Here is a 15,372-nt window from a genome sequence, read left to right as displayed (position 1 = left end):
TTAGCCAAGAACGAGAGAGCCGGCCAATGCTGGTCGGTCAATCTTGGCGGTCTCTGTCTTCGGCAAGGAGTCGACGAAAAATACGCCACCGTGCAGGTGCTTGTGTAGCGCAAGGTTTCCTGCAAAAAATAAAAATATTTTCTAGCGCACATGTTACCAACTGCAGCTAGAACACTCGACTGCGTGCTGACTTCGATCATTAGCCACTCGCGTTGACAATATAGTGGGCGCTGTCAAAGTATACAATCACTCCTGGAGAGGGAAATAATCAAGGGTGTCCATTTAGTGACATTTTTGCTTTAACTACGCATGTTTCTCTTTAGTATTCTAATATATTGGGTCTCCAAACTGTATATGCCTTTTCTGGCTGTCAATTTCCTCTTCCCCATTCTAATAAATAGACCACAGATTGGCAGCTGATTGAATATAACGTAAATAGTTTCAGCAATGTTATTCTATTCTCTTAGTTTTTCAAACCAAATTTTGGGAAGCGGCTGTGGCTCAAAATCAACCAATAAAATAAAAAGTGACAAATTTTATCCAGTATTCATTGTACCTACATAGCACAGCGAATCGTGCGTGCGTTTACTGCAGGAATTCCGGCGCAATGGGAGCAAAAATACGAAGCAGCGCAGAATAAAAAGGGTTTAGGAAATGTTTCCGATAAACATGGAGCCTTGGCACTGTCTAGCATATTCTCATCATTCAAACAGCGCTGTTCACCGCCTGGTGTAGCAGCCATCATTTGCTTTATGGGTTACCGGTGGGTATTGTGTAGCGTGGCTCTTACACACCCGTTCCTGCATTGCCTGTCGCAGTCGTCGTCGGCGAACAGATTGTCACAGTTGCAGGTGTCAGCATAGTGTGCGTAAAAGGGCACTTGCCAGCCGTATAGGACAGCTACAGAGTGAAACATGACCTGTCAAGGCTAGCGTAAATAGATATAGATTCCCTCTCCGCCTTGAGGTGTATGTTATCAGTACAAACAAGCATAAGAGATGTTAAAACTTGTATAGGAGCATTGCAAGTTCTGGAAAGTTAAAAGCACGGCATATGTCGTCATGTACATCTCCGAGGAGCAGGGCGGGATGGAATGGGATTTGCTTGTTGCAGAAGTGTGTAAAGAATTTTCCCTCAGTTTCTCAAATTTCATAAAGCATAATAATATCTAACTTATAGTGACCCCATCTCCACACCCTTCACATATCGGATTATCTTTTTTCCTAAAGATGAATTTATGCGTCAAATGCGTATGTCCGGTACGGAGCCAACAAAACATTTCTTCAAATAAGCGTTACTGATGGTTGCATGATTTCCTTTCCTCGATTTTTCATTTTATGATGAGCAGCTTGTTCTTCGCTTCATTATCTCACGAAGCTTACTATTTTCTTCTCAGCCCTGTTTGTACAAACTTTATGGCATCCCAATGTGTTACATTTACTTCCAGAATTTCTGCATTGCATGCAGGTGAAGCACTTGCATCCGTGCTCTCATTGCCGCTCATCTCTATTTGGCTAGGAATCAGGTGAAAATTTCCTGTCCTCGTGTTGCGGCTGCTATTATGCTATGTATTATGTCGCCTACTAAGGGCTGTAATGCATTTCTGAAGTGTGAGCTGTGATTGCACTGAGGGAATCAGCGAAGGTTATGCTCTTTTCTATGTTCTTCTTGATTATGTTTTCCATTTTAACAAAAATGGCATCACAATGGAAAATAGAGGAACAATTAGGCAGTCTTACTGTTTTTTTAATTTTACTTGCAGTGCATCGCTTCCCACATGATGTGCCGGCTTTGAACCATCGGTGCAAAAGCTTTTTAATTATTTATATATTTCCTCCAAAGTCAACACCTGTGTAGTGCGTGTGCACGTGTAGGTATCGTTTTGTGAAAGTGTGTTATTGTGAAGTAACATACCGAGGTTAGATGACCTTGGGGGTAATTGATCTTGCCTTGGGGTAATGTTTCGAAGGATGTCCAGTATTCCTAACTCTAGGCATTTTTCCTTAAAACAGAAAGATAAAGGTCTGATTCACTGTCTAATTTTGAAACAATATTCTGGAGGTGCACGTTTTAACTATTAGGCAGCATATATGGTTTGGCAGGCAGCGTTTTTCAAGAGATACGGGCATGTATACACGTATCTTGTGTATTCGAAGGAAGGTTCAGTTATATCAACGTAAATGCTGTTTATTGGAGATGTTCGGTTAGCACCAGTTGAGACACGCAAGCCTATGGTATGCACTGGATCTAATCATTTCAAATAGGTTGGCCTTGCCAATCTATACATCATAGTACCATAGTCTAAACAAGACCTTACTAGAAAGCGGTAAATATGCAACAGGCATGTCCTGTCGGACCCCCACCACTTCGTGAACGCGCTTTGATTCAGGGATTTCGAAACATCCCTTTTAAGGCTGTTGATATACGGTAGGAATGTGAGTTTTCTGTCAGGAATTGTCGCTATAATGTTGTGTTCATTTGTGACTGGTAGTTCAGTCTCATTTATGTACAGAGCAGGGTTGATCTGTAGGCCTCATTTTTGCAAAAACATAACCATCACTGTCTTCTGCGGAGAAAACTGAAACCAGTTCTTATTTGCCCATGTCACCAATTTATTTATTGTTAATTTTACGTGTCTTTCTCAGGTTAATGCATTTGATGATGTGTGGCTCTCTCGAGGGCATCGACATAGACTGAATACATAATAGATTTAGGTGGAATCTGCGAAGAAAGTTTACAACGATAGCTGAAGAACGCACAACATTCCGATGCCGCTAAAAGACGAACACGAAGAGTCACTACCGTGAAATTAGAAGGTCGTGGTAAAAGCGAAGCAATGCACGAAATAGGAGGGCGATTATGAAAGGCGGTGGAAGATGCGTAATAGTGAAGAGGGAAGAGGGAAGGATTGGTGTGTAAGGTGGAACGAGGAAAAGCGGGGTGCAGTGGTGGAGGTGCATTCGAAATTTCGCAGGTCACAGAGTGCAGGCATCGATGTGGAACACTGCTACCCGAGTTGGTAGCTGTCAAATTATAAAATCAGAATCAAACCAGCGCGCTTGGATACCAAGTCAGACTCGAAGCCGCTAGGCCACACAGGGCCGTTTAGCTGGCGTTGTAATGCGACTATTATGTTGAAGTTAGGTGCCATTTCCTATAATACAGTAGCTTATGGCTGCATTCGCTTATTTTTCAGATGTGTGAAACGAATGCATGTGAGATAATAGTGGCAAACATTGCAGGCAAGTAGTTACTATAGTAAGTAGCAAGGCACATAAATGTGATAAAAAAGGAAAGGTGAAACTACAGATGGCAACCATCAACGCAGTCACATCATGGTCCACAGGATGGAGCTTACCTAGTGCGCATGTTGTCAGCAGTGAAATATATCTGCGCTGAACAAACATGCGCCCCGCTCCCCCCTGCTGCGGGAGGTGAGGCAGACGAAGCGCAGCGGAGGCGCTACCAGGCGCCACACCGGTGCATATTTTAGTCAGGGAGAGCGGAAAAATGCTTTGTATGAAAAAATGTCAAGTAGGCTCTAAATGTACACATAGAAATACGTCGCTCTGAAATTCCTTCTTTTGGAAAGCGTAGCAGCTGCTTATCCTCCATGTTTTCAACGCCCACCAGCGAGCTACTAGTTGCTCGGACGCAGGTTAGAGAAGACGAACTAGTATTTCGTTCCACACATTTATCTTGAAAGTACCGTCTCGTAATGATGCTATGCACATTGGTTCTTTTTGCCTCACTTGTACACTTTTACTCGGGATAATACCGATGGAGTGCCAGCTCTCGAAGTAAAAAACTAAGCAGGTCTATTGTATGATGGCTGCTACACCTCATGTGACTCAGCATTTCATGGCAGCATCGCAATGTCGTCCGCACTACCAAGTAAGAATATTTCTGATTTCAGGCCCCATGTAACACAAGGCGACACCTTTCATACGTAAGAATTTTCTTGCAATGCATTTTTGAGCAGAAAATATGAAGCGAAGTTGAATAAGCTGGCAACAAAATCGATAGTGCTGTAAAGATAAGCTGCCCATATAATTGTGGATAATGTTGACAGCAGAAGAGTCACATGAGAAATTAAAAGCGGAATTTTGTTTTAGGACGAAGTTAGCGAGCAAGAAATTGGTAGATCGTGTACGTGACGGAAAATTTAAATAATAGACTGTTTTGGGAACGCATATACCTAGTACGCGGGTAAACATTAGTACCGAGTCGAATGCAGTGTGGTGGCAGTAATGTTTATCAACTATAGGCTGTTTTATCACTACTGGCTATATTTATCAAAATTGCTAGTGCAACAATGACTGGCCCTATTAGGTCGAACAGCCGCGCTGACTCAACCCACTCCAGATAAATATATGATATGCCTAGTATTTCAACGAAAATTGCGCAACAGCCTTCGTTAACGACCCTCTAATTGTTCAGTTATGTTTGGGGGGCTCTTTTTTATACTCTAACCACCAACATTTCACATGAAGAAATTGCTTTTTTTTACTATTGCCTATATCCTGTAGTAGCGCACAAGACTGTAAATTTGAGCCTGTTACACATTAGAAGCATGAATAACCATAAACGCACCTTAGATGCAATGCATTACGGTGGGAGCAGTGAAAACCTCAAAAGCAAGGCGCCTCACCCCTGCAAACGCCGTTTCTGTCGTAGTTCTTGTGAATTATACAGCAGAAGCCAAATTGCTTTGCAGAGCACTCACGTTCGACAATGGCCTTTATCCTATCACTGAGCTGCTGGCGGTCGCACCTCTTGCCTTCTTCGGTGAGCACGATGGCAGCCGCGCGTGCCTCACCGAATTCATTGTGCGGCAAGCCCACCGCGGACACTTCAGCGACCTCGCATCCATGTTCGCGAAGCAGCAAGTCTTCTAGTTCAGCCGGAACCACCTGGTTGCCCTGGCACTTTATCATCTGCGTGAGCCTGTCGACAATGTACAACCTCCCGTCTTCGTCGTAGTAGCCAGCGTCACCTGAAACGATTCCGCTGGGTGAAGACAAGGGCGCCGCACTTGACATATATTCTTGTGAGTCTGTTTTCTACGCACACCTTACAAACGTACTACAATAAGACTCGACGGGGTTGAATGGACGAATGGGTATAATAAGTAGAGCACGGCCTTTAGGGTACACGCATTGTTAAACTGTCTTGCAGAACGCCACACTCTGCCCTGTGATAGGAGCACACGTTATTAGGACGAAAGCCTTTAATGACTCATACTGTCGTTCGCAGAACGTGTCACACTTTGCGGCCACCGTAGGCCACCTAATGGCACTAAAGATGACGGGCACCATAGGTTATGGTGGGTCACCCTGGGCCCACGCCCCCAAAGAGGGCTTTATTAAGGCGTGATCCCTTAGTACGCTTTCGTTACGTGGAAGGCGGTAGCTGGCAGCTGACATGGCCGAGCACTAACTGGATGTAGGGCTTTCTGACATTATGCTTTGCAGGAGCTGCCAACTCGGGTCTCTCCCTTCATATGAGAGGCTGATGTCAGAATCAGCCTGCCAAGACCGTTGCATTCACGTTATCCCTAGGCCAGGCAAGCACATTCCTGCGACTCGGTTAAATCGGTGATTTTTATGTTCGCTGGTAGCTTAGGCTTTCGCGTCAACCCGATCCAGGCGTCCGTGCGCCGCCTTTCATTTGGGGTTCACCGAACACCGCACCACACAGCCTACAAATGCAGATGCAGTAAAACCTGGAATCATTGAGGTTTCAAACAAAGACTTTCGCTTTATCGCATTTTACTGGTCCAAAGTGCGAAACAAATTTTTATATCATCATTTCTCACCTAAAGTATCAGTAAGGTAAGGAGCGTCAAACTAAAGAGTAACTCCTTATTTGAACTCTGGATATCTGCTTGCTCCAGTTCGAACTTGTGAAGTGTTCGAGGGCCTTCTTGTCCTGGGAGTCATGACTCGTTTCCTCCTTCAATGGAGCATTCTGTCATCCAGGTCAGCACTGAAACCGTTCAACTTCCTCTGATAATTTATTTAGGCATTTTGTTTTGTTTCGAATGAACTTTATTTCGGAGAAGTACATTGAAGAGTGTTTACTTTATGTAGTATATTCTTTGAATTCTGCATTGCCTTTTAAAGCGGTGCCTTCATATTACAGGCACGCTGAACTACATTTTCCATGCTCGCCTCGTAGGACAGCTGTATGAACTGTAACGTCGTGCAGTAACGTCGAGATTCAACAATAAACATCACCTTATTGCGCAGAAAGTCGTATACCACTCCTGTTTTTCTAACAACAAAGATGCTGCTGCTCTCTTTTCGTTTCCTTTAGGGTGCGTACTAGAGAGGTAGTAGGACACTTCAATAAAATAATACTATACACTGAAGCACGGTGCTGTTTCTGATCGCAAACACTTTATAGCTTGAAAAGGTACAGTACTGCGTTTAAGTCTGCTTACCAGCGGAAACGGCGAAAGCTACTCTACAGGACTATTTTCGTCATTGTTATTCTTACTATTATCATCAGCATTATTGCTACAATGATAACTATCAACTAAATGAACCATCATTATCATCGCCACTGCCATCAGTGTAATTGCCACTATGTACATCTTTATATTCACGATATCTTATTTTTCGTCATTTTTTCGTATTGTCATTGTCATCGCTACTGTAATAAGGGAGTAATTAGTCATTGGCACCACCCAAACGCAGCCATACGGCTACAAAGGAAAGCCATACAGCTATCTCCGAAACTTCGTATTTAAAGAAAAGGTTCTCCTCCAAGGGATGAAAGTAGCATGTTTATGAAGTTGTCATTGGGTAAGCGTGATCACTTGCACATACACCACCGCTTTTATATCACATCGAGCGGGACAGTCAGCACAGCACTGATTCAGCAAAACGACGCAGCAGAAGCAACAGTGCAAGACCTGCCACAGCAGGCGTCAGCCACAAAAAGTTGACAGCTGTGCTGTTCTCGGAGTTTTTACACCTGCAGGACCTATTGCTGCCTCTGTAGGCAGCGCAGTTGGCTGTTATTGTAGCAAATTACAGAGTTCACAGCACCTTGGATCTTCCGAAATACCTAAACAAAACCTCAGCAGGCGTCGACAATGATCAAGATTATGGCGGACCGGAAGCGGGAAGGCTTCATTTTTCCCGTCGTCCCCTTCGCGGCAACCGATAGTGAATACAACCTATACGCAACGCTATTTGCGGTAGTATTTTATTTATTTATTTATTTATTTATAATACCCTCAGGGTACAGTTGTACGTTACAGAGGGGAGGGGCGCATACAGGATATATATATAAAACAGAAGGTTAACAAAAGCGTACAAATCTGAAAAACAAAGCAAATAAAAAAGAACAAGGTACATGTGCAATTTAGGAAAACGGCATAGGTGTTAAAAACAACAATATAAAAATATAATAAGCAACAGTATACAATGATGTTATGCAAATAACCATACAGTAAGTTTTAAAACTAGGCAAAAAAGAAAGATTGCAGCGCGGATTTAAATTTTTATTCTTCAGTTATACTTGTTAGTGATGCAGAGAGGTTATTCCAATCATTACAGGTGCGGGGAAGAAAGGAGTTAAAATAGGCAACTGTGTTTGTGTGCGGAATGTTTACCTTTTGACTATCGTTACGGCGAAACGAAATGTAGGATGGTGGCTGAACCCATGAGGAACGCAAAATGGAGTTATGGTAGTATATTTTGTGAAAAAGTGAGAGGCGGGATAGTTTTCTTCGAGTAGATAACAGCGGGAGATGTATGTTTTCATATTAGTAACGCTGGCTGTCCTTTGATAGTTATTTAAGATGAACCGGGCTGAGCGATTTTGTACTGCCTCAACGGAGTGTATGAATGTTGCTTGACCGGGGTCCCAAACAGATGAGGCGTATTCCAGTTGTGGACGAATGTATGTTGTATACATTAATAGCTTTAATGATAATGGTGCAAGGGAGAAATTACGACGAATGTATCCGAGAGTACGATTGGCTTTAGCGATGATAGAGTTGACATGCAATTTCCAGGTTAGATCACTAGTAACGATTACACCAAGGTAGCGGTATGACTTTACAGATTCTAATGGGACGTTAATAAGCATATACATAGAACTTGTTACATTAGTTCGAGATACCCTCAATGATTTGCATTTGTTAATGTTTAATTGCATGCACCATTTACTGCACCATTCGCTAATATTATTAAGGTCATTCTGGATTAGTAGGATATCGGAATTATCAGCAAGTTTACGGTATAAAACACAGTCATCAGCAAATAGGCAAATTTTCGAAGAAACACAGGAAGGCAAGTCATTTATGTAAATCAAGAATAAGAGCGGTCCCAGAACCGACTGTTGCGGAACGCCGGACCGGACTGGGACAGAAGGTGAGTTGATTTCATTAGCATTTACAAATTGTACGCGGGATGTGAGGAAAGCGCGGATCCAATTAATTACAGTAGGGTCAATGTTTAGAAAGCTGAGTTTATGAAGGAGTAGTGCGTGGCTTACTTTGTCAAAAGCTTTAGAGAAATCAAGAAATATACAGTCAGTCGAAAAGCCAGAATCTAAATAGGCATGCAAATAATTAGTGAAGGAGACAAGCTGAGTTTCACAAGAGAATAGTTTACGGAATCCATGCTGTGCACTTGAAAAAAAGTTGTTATTTTCGAGAAAGTTAACAAGATGTGTGTATATAATGTGCTCCATAATTTTACAAGGTACGGATGTTAGGGAAATAGGCCTGTAATTGAGGGGATCGTGTGCTGGACCTGATTTGTGGATGCGGATTACTTTAGCAGATTTCCAGTCATGGGGCAAAATGCCAAGATCATAAGATTGCGAAAAAATGCACTCCAGTGTTATTGAACAGTATTCTACAGTGTTTTGCAAAAATGTAATATTTATCTCGTCAGTTCCACAAGATAATTTGGATTTCAGTTTGTTTAATAAAGCTTTGATACCTGTTGATTCAAATATTATAGGGTCCATGAGCTGATAATTGGTAGCATTCACAACTGGAATATGACTGGTGGGTACAGGGGATGAAAATGACTGAATGAATGTGTCGTTAAGTACTTTTGAACAGAGGTGAGACGGCACTGAGTCCCCTGAATTAATGAACAATGATAAGGTGTTGCTATTAGTGTTATTAGTGTTCCCTCGTATGACATTCCAAAATCGCTTTGGATTAGCCTTTAGTAACTGTGGAAGAGTAGTGTTTAAAAAAGACAACTTAGCTGACCTTAAAGACGTACCCCGCCGGGGTGGCGCAGTGGTTACGGCGCTCGACTACTGTTCCCAAGGACGCGGGATCGAATCCCGGCCTCGGCGGCAGCTTTTCGGTGGAGGCGAAAAGCAAGGCGCCCGTGTGCTGTGCGTTGTCAGTGCACGTTAAAGAACCCCAGGTGGTCGAAATTTCCGGAGTCCTCCACTACGGCGTCTCTCATAGCCTGAGTTGCTTTGGGACGTTAAACCCCACAAACCAAACCAAACCTTAAAGACGTGATGTAACATTTAGCCGCTTTCTTATACGATAGCCAATGAGTTAGTTTTAAAGACTGTCTGGCTGCACGGAACAAACGCTTTTTCTTGTTTGATAATCTGTTCAGATGTGTATTATACCAAGGCGCTTTGCTGTTAGTGTAGGCGGTTCTAAGGGGGACGTATCGGATGGTTAATTCGGAAATTTTATTTTTGAACATGGACCAGTTAGTTTCTATGGACCGGTCGTGAAGTGATGGCAAAAACAGATCTAGAAATGAGCAGAGTTCGCTGTTGATGGCGGTGTAGTTAGCTTTGTTAAAATCACGAAATTTTCTTTTTTGTCTGCTTGTTTTTGTTTGAGTCACCGTTAGCGTAAAATGTAGGATATCATGATCGCTCAGCCCGGGCAGGTGCGAGACGATCGATAAGTTGTCTGCTGATGTTGAAAGAATAAGGTCGAGAACTGACGATGTACTATGTGTTACACGTGTAGAACGATTAACAATCTGGGATAAGTTGAAGTCTGAGCAAATGGAAAGAAACAGATTAGCTTCGGCGGACGGGGGATTTGAAAATGAGTTATCAAAGGACCAGACGATATTTGGAAAATTGAAATCGCCTAGAAATAAAAGATCAGCACCAGGGAAACGAGTTACAATATGATTTAGAGAATCGTGTAGGTTATCGCAAAATGATGAGTCAGTAAAGGGTGGTCGATAACATACGCCTAATATTACTTTTTTAAAGTTCAGATTCAGGCAGCACCATATTAGCTCTAAATTAGTTATAATAGGTACAACAAAACAATCGATGCATTCACTGATAGCAATTAGGACCCCATCACCAACTCTGCCCGTTCGGTCACTCCGGAAGACAACATATTTCTTTTCACAATGAAACAGTTCACTATTTCTTATTTTGCTATTTAGCCACGTTTCTGTTAACACAATAATATCAGCATTACAGTCTTCTATTATCGCGCATAATTCATCTTTTTTTGGGTAAAGGCTACGGATGTTTGTGTATAACACTGAAAATTCGAGGCTATTCGAAGCGCCTCCCCTCATATAATCCTAGCTAGTAGACATCATGCGACCAGACCGGAGAGTTCTGCCATGAGTTTCACTCGCGATTTCTGCTGCATTTTCATAGGAATTGCTGATTTCATAAATGGCATCTTCACTTTCGTTGTAGCCGTAGCACTTTAGTCCTATAAAAATTTTCTTGTAACCAAGTTTGAAGGATACGCCACCTTTGGATTTGCCAAATTCGATTAATTTTTTTCTGACATTGCGCGTTGCTGGGCAGAAGTCTCCAGTAACTCCTTTACCGCTACTTTTCAAACACTCCCGTTTTGAGAAGACCAGTTCCTTTGTTTTGTAGTTTTCGAATCTAGCTATTAGTGGTCTTGTTTTTCTACTGACAAAACGCCCAAGTCTGTGTGCACGGGAGATATCTGAACTACATATATCAATTTTCATAGTAGTATTTATTATTTCGAGAATTTTTTGCTCCGATTCGGACGATGTCTCATCTGAATTGTCAGTTATGCCATAAAAAACCAAATTGTTCCGTCTAGACCGATCCTCCGCGTCATCAAGACGGGATCGAAGCTCAACATTGTCTTTTTCGAGGCGCTCTGTTGTAGCATGCAGCTCTTTCATGTCCTGCTGCCAGTGCTCGAATACTGAAGTTTGGTTTTCTACTTTTTGCAATCTCTCATTTATTTCTATCATTGCCTGTGATACCGACTGTTGCTGTTGTTTCAGTTCTGACATGCTTTCCAGCATAGTGTTTTGCGCTAATTCCATTCTTTTGGAACGTTCGTTCATATCTTTCATGGTTTGCAGTATCTGTGCAAGATCTTCTGGGCCTGGATTGCTTTCGACGTCACCGCACGTGAGCAGCAACAATGAACAGAAAGGCACAATCACTGCTTCTAGGCACGGAAGCACGATGATGAAGCGATCATCCGATTTCAAGCAGGTAAACGGCAATTTGGTGAAGTAACTAACCTGCAGAACGAAGAAACGGGTGCGTAAGTCTTTCATGCTTTCCTTCATCGTGCCTCCGTGCCCACTGACAAGTGAACACTCGATGCCTGGCTTTATCCATTCCGAGTGTGATGACGTTGATGTTGCGGCTGCGCAGAGGTGAATCTCCAGGGGGCGTATGGCCACGAAGCCAGTCGACAGGAATGGCGGTTCCGGGGCAGACGCAGCCTCGCAGAATTCGGCCGCAGCTGAAGCATCCCCCTGCCGGTGGCCATCTGTCGTCATCACAGCCGCAAGAACAGAGACGAACTGCAGAACGAAGAAACGGGTGCGTAAGTCTTTCATGCTTTCCTTCATCGTGCCTCCGTGCCCACTAGTAGTAGGCTAGTGGGCGCAATCTAGTAGGCGCAATAATCTTTAGCAAATTCCTTTTTAACCACCTTAGTTTTTGTCGCAAGGAACATCATTACAAGCGATTCGTGAAAATCGGCTCGCTTTATTTTAAATACAGGCGCATGCTCACAAAAGCTGAAGAGATTAAAACTAACCGCTCCAAACAGACCGAAAAAGTTTTCTTTTTCAGAGTGAATACTTGTAATGATTTCGCATTACAAATCAGTAATTACGCATATTTAGGTCTCAGCTATTCGGGATTAGGTTTTTCCACCCAATATTATGTTTATTTGTAGAAATATAGCAAAAACATGAACTGCGTACCTGACTTCAACCATCCTTCTTTGTCATAGAGATCGGCTGTTTCTTTAGGCCTCTTGTAGTAGCTTTTGATGGCAGATATAGTGCGGTAGCAGATCTCTCCCTTTTGATGCGGTCCAAGTCTCTGACCAGTGATCACGTCTACTACCTGAATGTTGGCAAAGAAGGCAGCAAATTCAGTTCAGCCTAAATCAAAATATTGATATCCGCTTAAAAAATATTTGACGCCAGAGGGCACCTTTCAAAAAAGCCACTGTTATGTATTCCATACTGGGATTTGCTATTCACGTACAATGCTTACGCATGCAACAACAAAATTTCCTATGACTGGCAGCTACGGCCTCTATTAGATGAAACAAGTGGTTGTAATTGTGATGGCTATTGCTTGCGACAGGGAGCTGACACGGCGGTCTCATTCTTTCGTTGGCTCAAAGGATGACTTGCGTGCATTGGAGCGGCACCATTTTTATCTTTTTCTTTATGAGGAATAATGTTACGACAGTGCGATAAGTAATCTTGCCAGGCTAGACATTCAAAAAAACGTGATACGTGTAAAGACTTTCCCTGACCGCGGTTTTTATATTTCAGTGGGATGCATCTATGGGCGACAGAGACTCAGCTGAGAGAAAAGAGCAAGAGGATTTCTGCGTTATAATTACAGTGCCTTGCTCAAGGCTAAAACTAGAAGAGATCACAGGAAACACATCTCTGCTGCATTATACAACATTTGCCTAATGATCATGATAAGTGCATATTGCTACGAAGATGACGAAGCGGGTAGGGGCGTGGGGCGGAGCGCTCGCGCCAAGCGCGCTGGCCAATAAAGCATATTTCATCGTCATGTCATCACGTCGTTCTGTTTCTGTTGTGGCGCCGTGTTTCATCGCTTGTCATGCCATCACGTAACATTTGATTGCAGGTGCGGTTCATCCCCATCCTCGCCTCGCACCGTCGAAGCCAACCGTACGCCGGGTCCGTCTGCCGAAAGCACGTGGAAATCGCCGCCCAGCTCTGCCCCAGCCCATTTTCCTCAGACCCGACCAGCCGCTGTCCCCAGCCTCTTCCCCAGCCCTTACCACAACACACGACGACCAGGAAGAGCCCAAAGCCGACCCTACCGACCCTACCGACCCCACGACGAAGCGACCTCACGACCACTCGAGCGAAGACAGCACCCCCGCCCGAGCCGTTCGGCGTGTCCATGAGCCTTGGCCTTAGGCAAACGGTGAAGATTAGACTTGATGCTTCGGTGCAAGCATTCCTCCAATCTTCGCATTCATTGTGGTGTCCAGCGTTTTATGTCCCAATCCTGTGTCTGTGTTCATCGTCACGTCATGCACTGGACTTTTAGCAATCGATCGGGACGATCGCTCGGTGGCCCCGGGTAATGCTACGAAGATGACGAAGCGGGCGGTGGCGTGGGGCGGAGCGCTCGCGCCAGGCCCTCTGGCCATTAAAGCATATTTCATCGTCATGACATCACGTCGTTCTGTTTCTCTTGTGTCGCCATGTTCCATTGCTTGTCATACCACCACGTAACAATATCAATGACCATATTTTTAAAGAAATAGGCTTCCTTCATTGAGCCCATGTGAGTGACAGCGTTGAGATGCGTCTAGACTACAAAAGTCATTAGGGATAATTAGCTTGCCGTACATGTCGTACTGTAGAGGTATACCGGTCAACTGGCCCCCTCCCATTCAAGTACAGTGGCCGCGGTAGCACCCACCCCTGTCAATGCACAGCGCGGGGGGGGGGGAGGGGGTCTAAACAGTATATTTCTGCAAAGGTACATCCCTCTATTGGGGTATTAATGGAGGGAGGATAAAGTCACAGAAGCACTAAATAAATCAATAAGTGTCAAGGGGAATCCTAAGTTGGCTAGTGGCCGTTTGGGCAGTAAACTTGTTATGATATAGAAAAGCTTATCGCACGCAGAGTATTAAGAATAATTTTAGAAAGGAATTCCATTCCAAAAAAAAAACGAAAAACAAGCTGAGCCGATGTGGAGCAGTGCTAAGACGCCCGACTACTGTTCTGGAGTACACGGGTTCGATCCCGACCACCAGCGGCAACGTTTTGATAGAGGCGAGATGAAGAGGCGTCCATGTTCTGTTCGATGTCAGCGCACGTTAAAGATCCCCAGGTGGTCACAATTTTCCGTAGCCCTCCACTACGGCTACTCTTTCTCTTTCAAATTTCATTCCAACCTTCTTTCTTTCTCTTATGGCCCAGTTCAGGTACCCGCAGAAACAAGCGTGCCAGATACTGCGATTTTCCCTTCCTGAGAACCAGTTAATATTATTATTACTTCGGAACCTAGTTGGCCTCCTCCATCTGGGGTAAGTGCAAGCGAGTTACAGGTTGCCGTTTTATGTAAGGATGCATTTATCGACTACATTTTCAAATCATATTGTTCGTCACGATAACGTCCAAAAAGGCTACAGGACCTCTTTACGCCCCCTGCAAAGCGACGGCAACGCCACTGGTGGGGGAGTTGAAAGTAAATCCGCGAGCGGACCGGCCGCGTCGTCTGCTAGCCGTGTGTTTCTGTGCAGTCATCGCGTCATCAATTCGTTTTACTGCGGCGCTTGCATTGTTGCATAAACAGCTTGAACTGCCAATGAACTGTGACACAAACTACGGGTCATCTCCAGTGATACGTTTTCCCTTGGATAAATTTTCGAAAGCTATAAAAATGCGCTGGAGATAGTATTTACTTTTCCAATCTCGGCAATTAATATAGAGTGTACTAATCGAGTTCACTTCGCGTTAACAAAGCTCATGTGATTCTTGTCCCGTATGACGTGAAAGCATTTCAAATATTATCGGCCTATCGCGAATTTTCTGAAGATCGCCATTATTCGCGTTTAGGTATAGGAAAAATAATATATCTTGGTTACTGAGTATAAACCTTTAATAGTACGTTTACTTAGTGCAGTGCTGCTTATTTGTATGGCACTTAATTATTGAAGCCATTAATATGTCCCGAGTGCAAAGTAAAGACGGATATGATGAACGTAAGGCACAAAATATAATGAATTAAACACGGTGCTCCAAGCATATGATAAATGAATTTATATGGTCTATAAGCGGTGCTTGATAAAACAACATCTCTATATAGTTTGCACTTTACCTAAGCGCATACGTTTTACGAAGTGAAGATTGTAAGCTCTCG

General features: G+C 43.6%; 1 protein-coding gene across 1 annotated transcript in view; it reads right to left on the bottom strand.

The window, feature by feature from the left end:
* The window catches only part of LOC146193285 (luciferin 4-monooxygenase-like), an 83,676-nt gene continuing 68,304 nt past the window's right edge, over nt 1–15,372 (bottom strand). Inside the window, exons 2-4 of the mRNA XM_084600510.1 lie at nt 12,198–12,342; nt 4,727–4,996; nt 1–119 (exon numbers count right to left, since the gene is read on the bottom strand). Coding sequence (XP_084456636.1) covers nt 1–119; nt 4,727–4,996; nt 12,198–12,342 — 534 coding nt within the window. The remainder of the gene's footprint in view (nt 120–4,726; nt 4,997–12,197; nt 12,343–15,372) is intronic.

This window comes from Amblyomma maculatum, chromosome 4, assembly GCF_055883805.1.
Source record: "Amblyomma maculatum isolate TAMU_Amacu chromosome 4, ASM5588380v1, whole genome shotgun sequence".
Taxonomy (NCBI): domain Eukaryota; kingdom Metazoa; phylum Arthropoda; class Arachnida; order Ixodida; family Ixodidae; genus Amblyomma; species Amblyomma maculatum.
The sequence above is the reverse complement of the archived record's forward strand: the minus strand, read 5'-3'. Positions and strand labels throughout refer to the sequence as shown.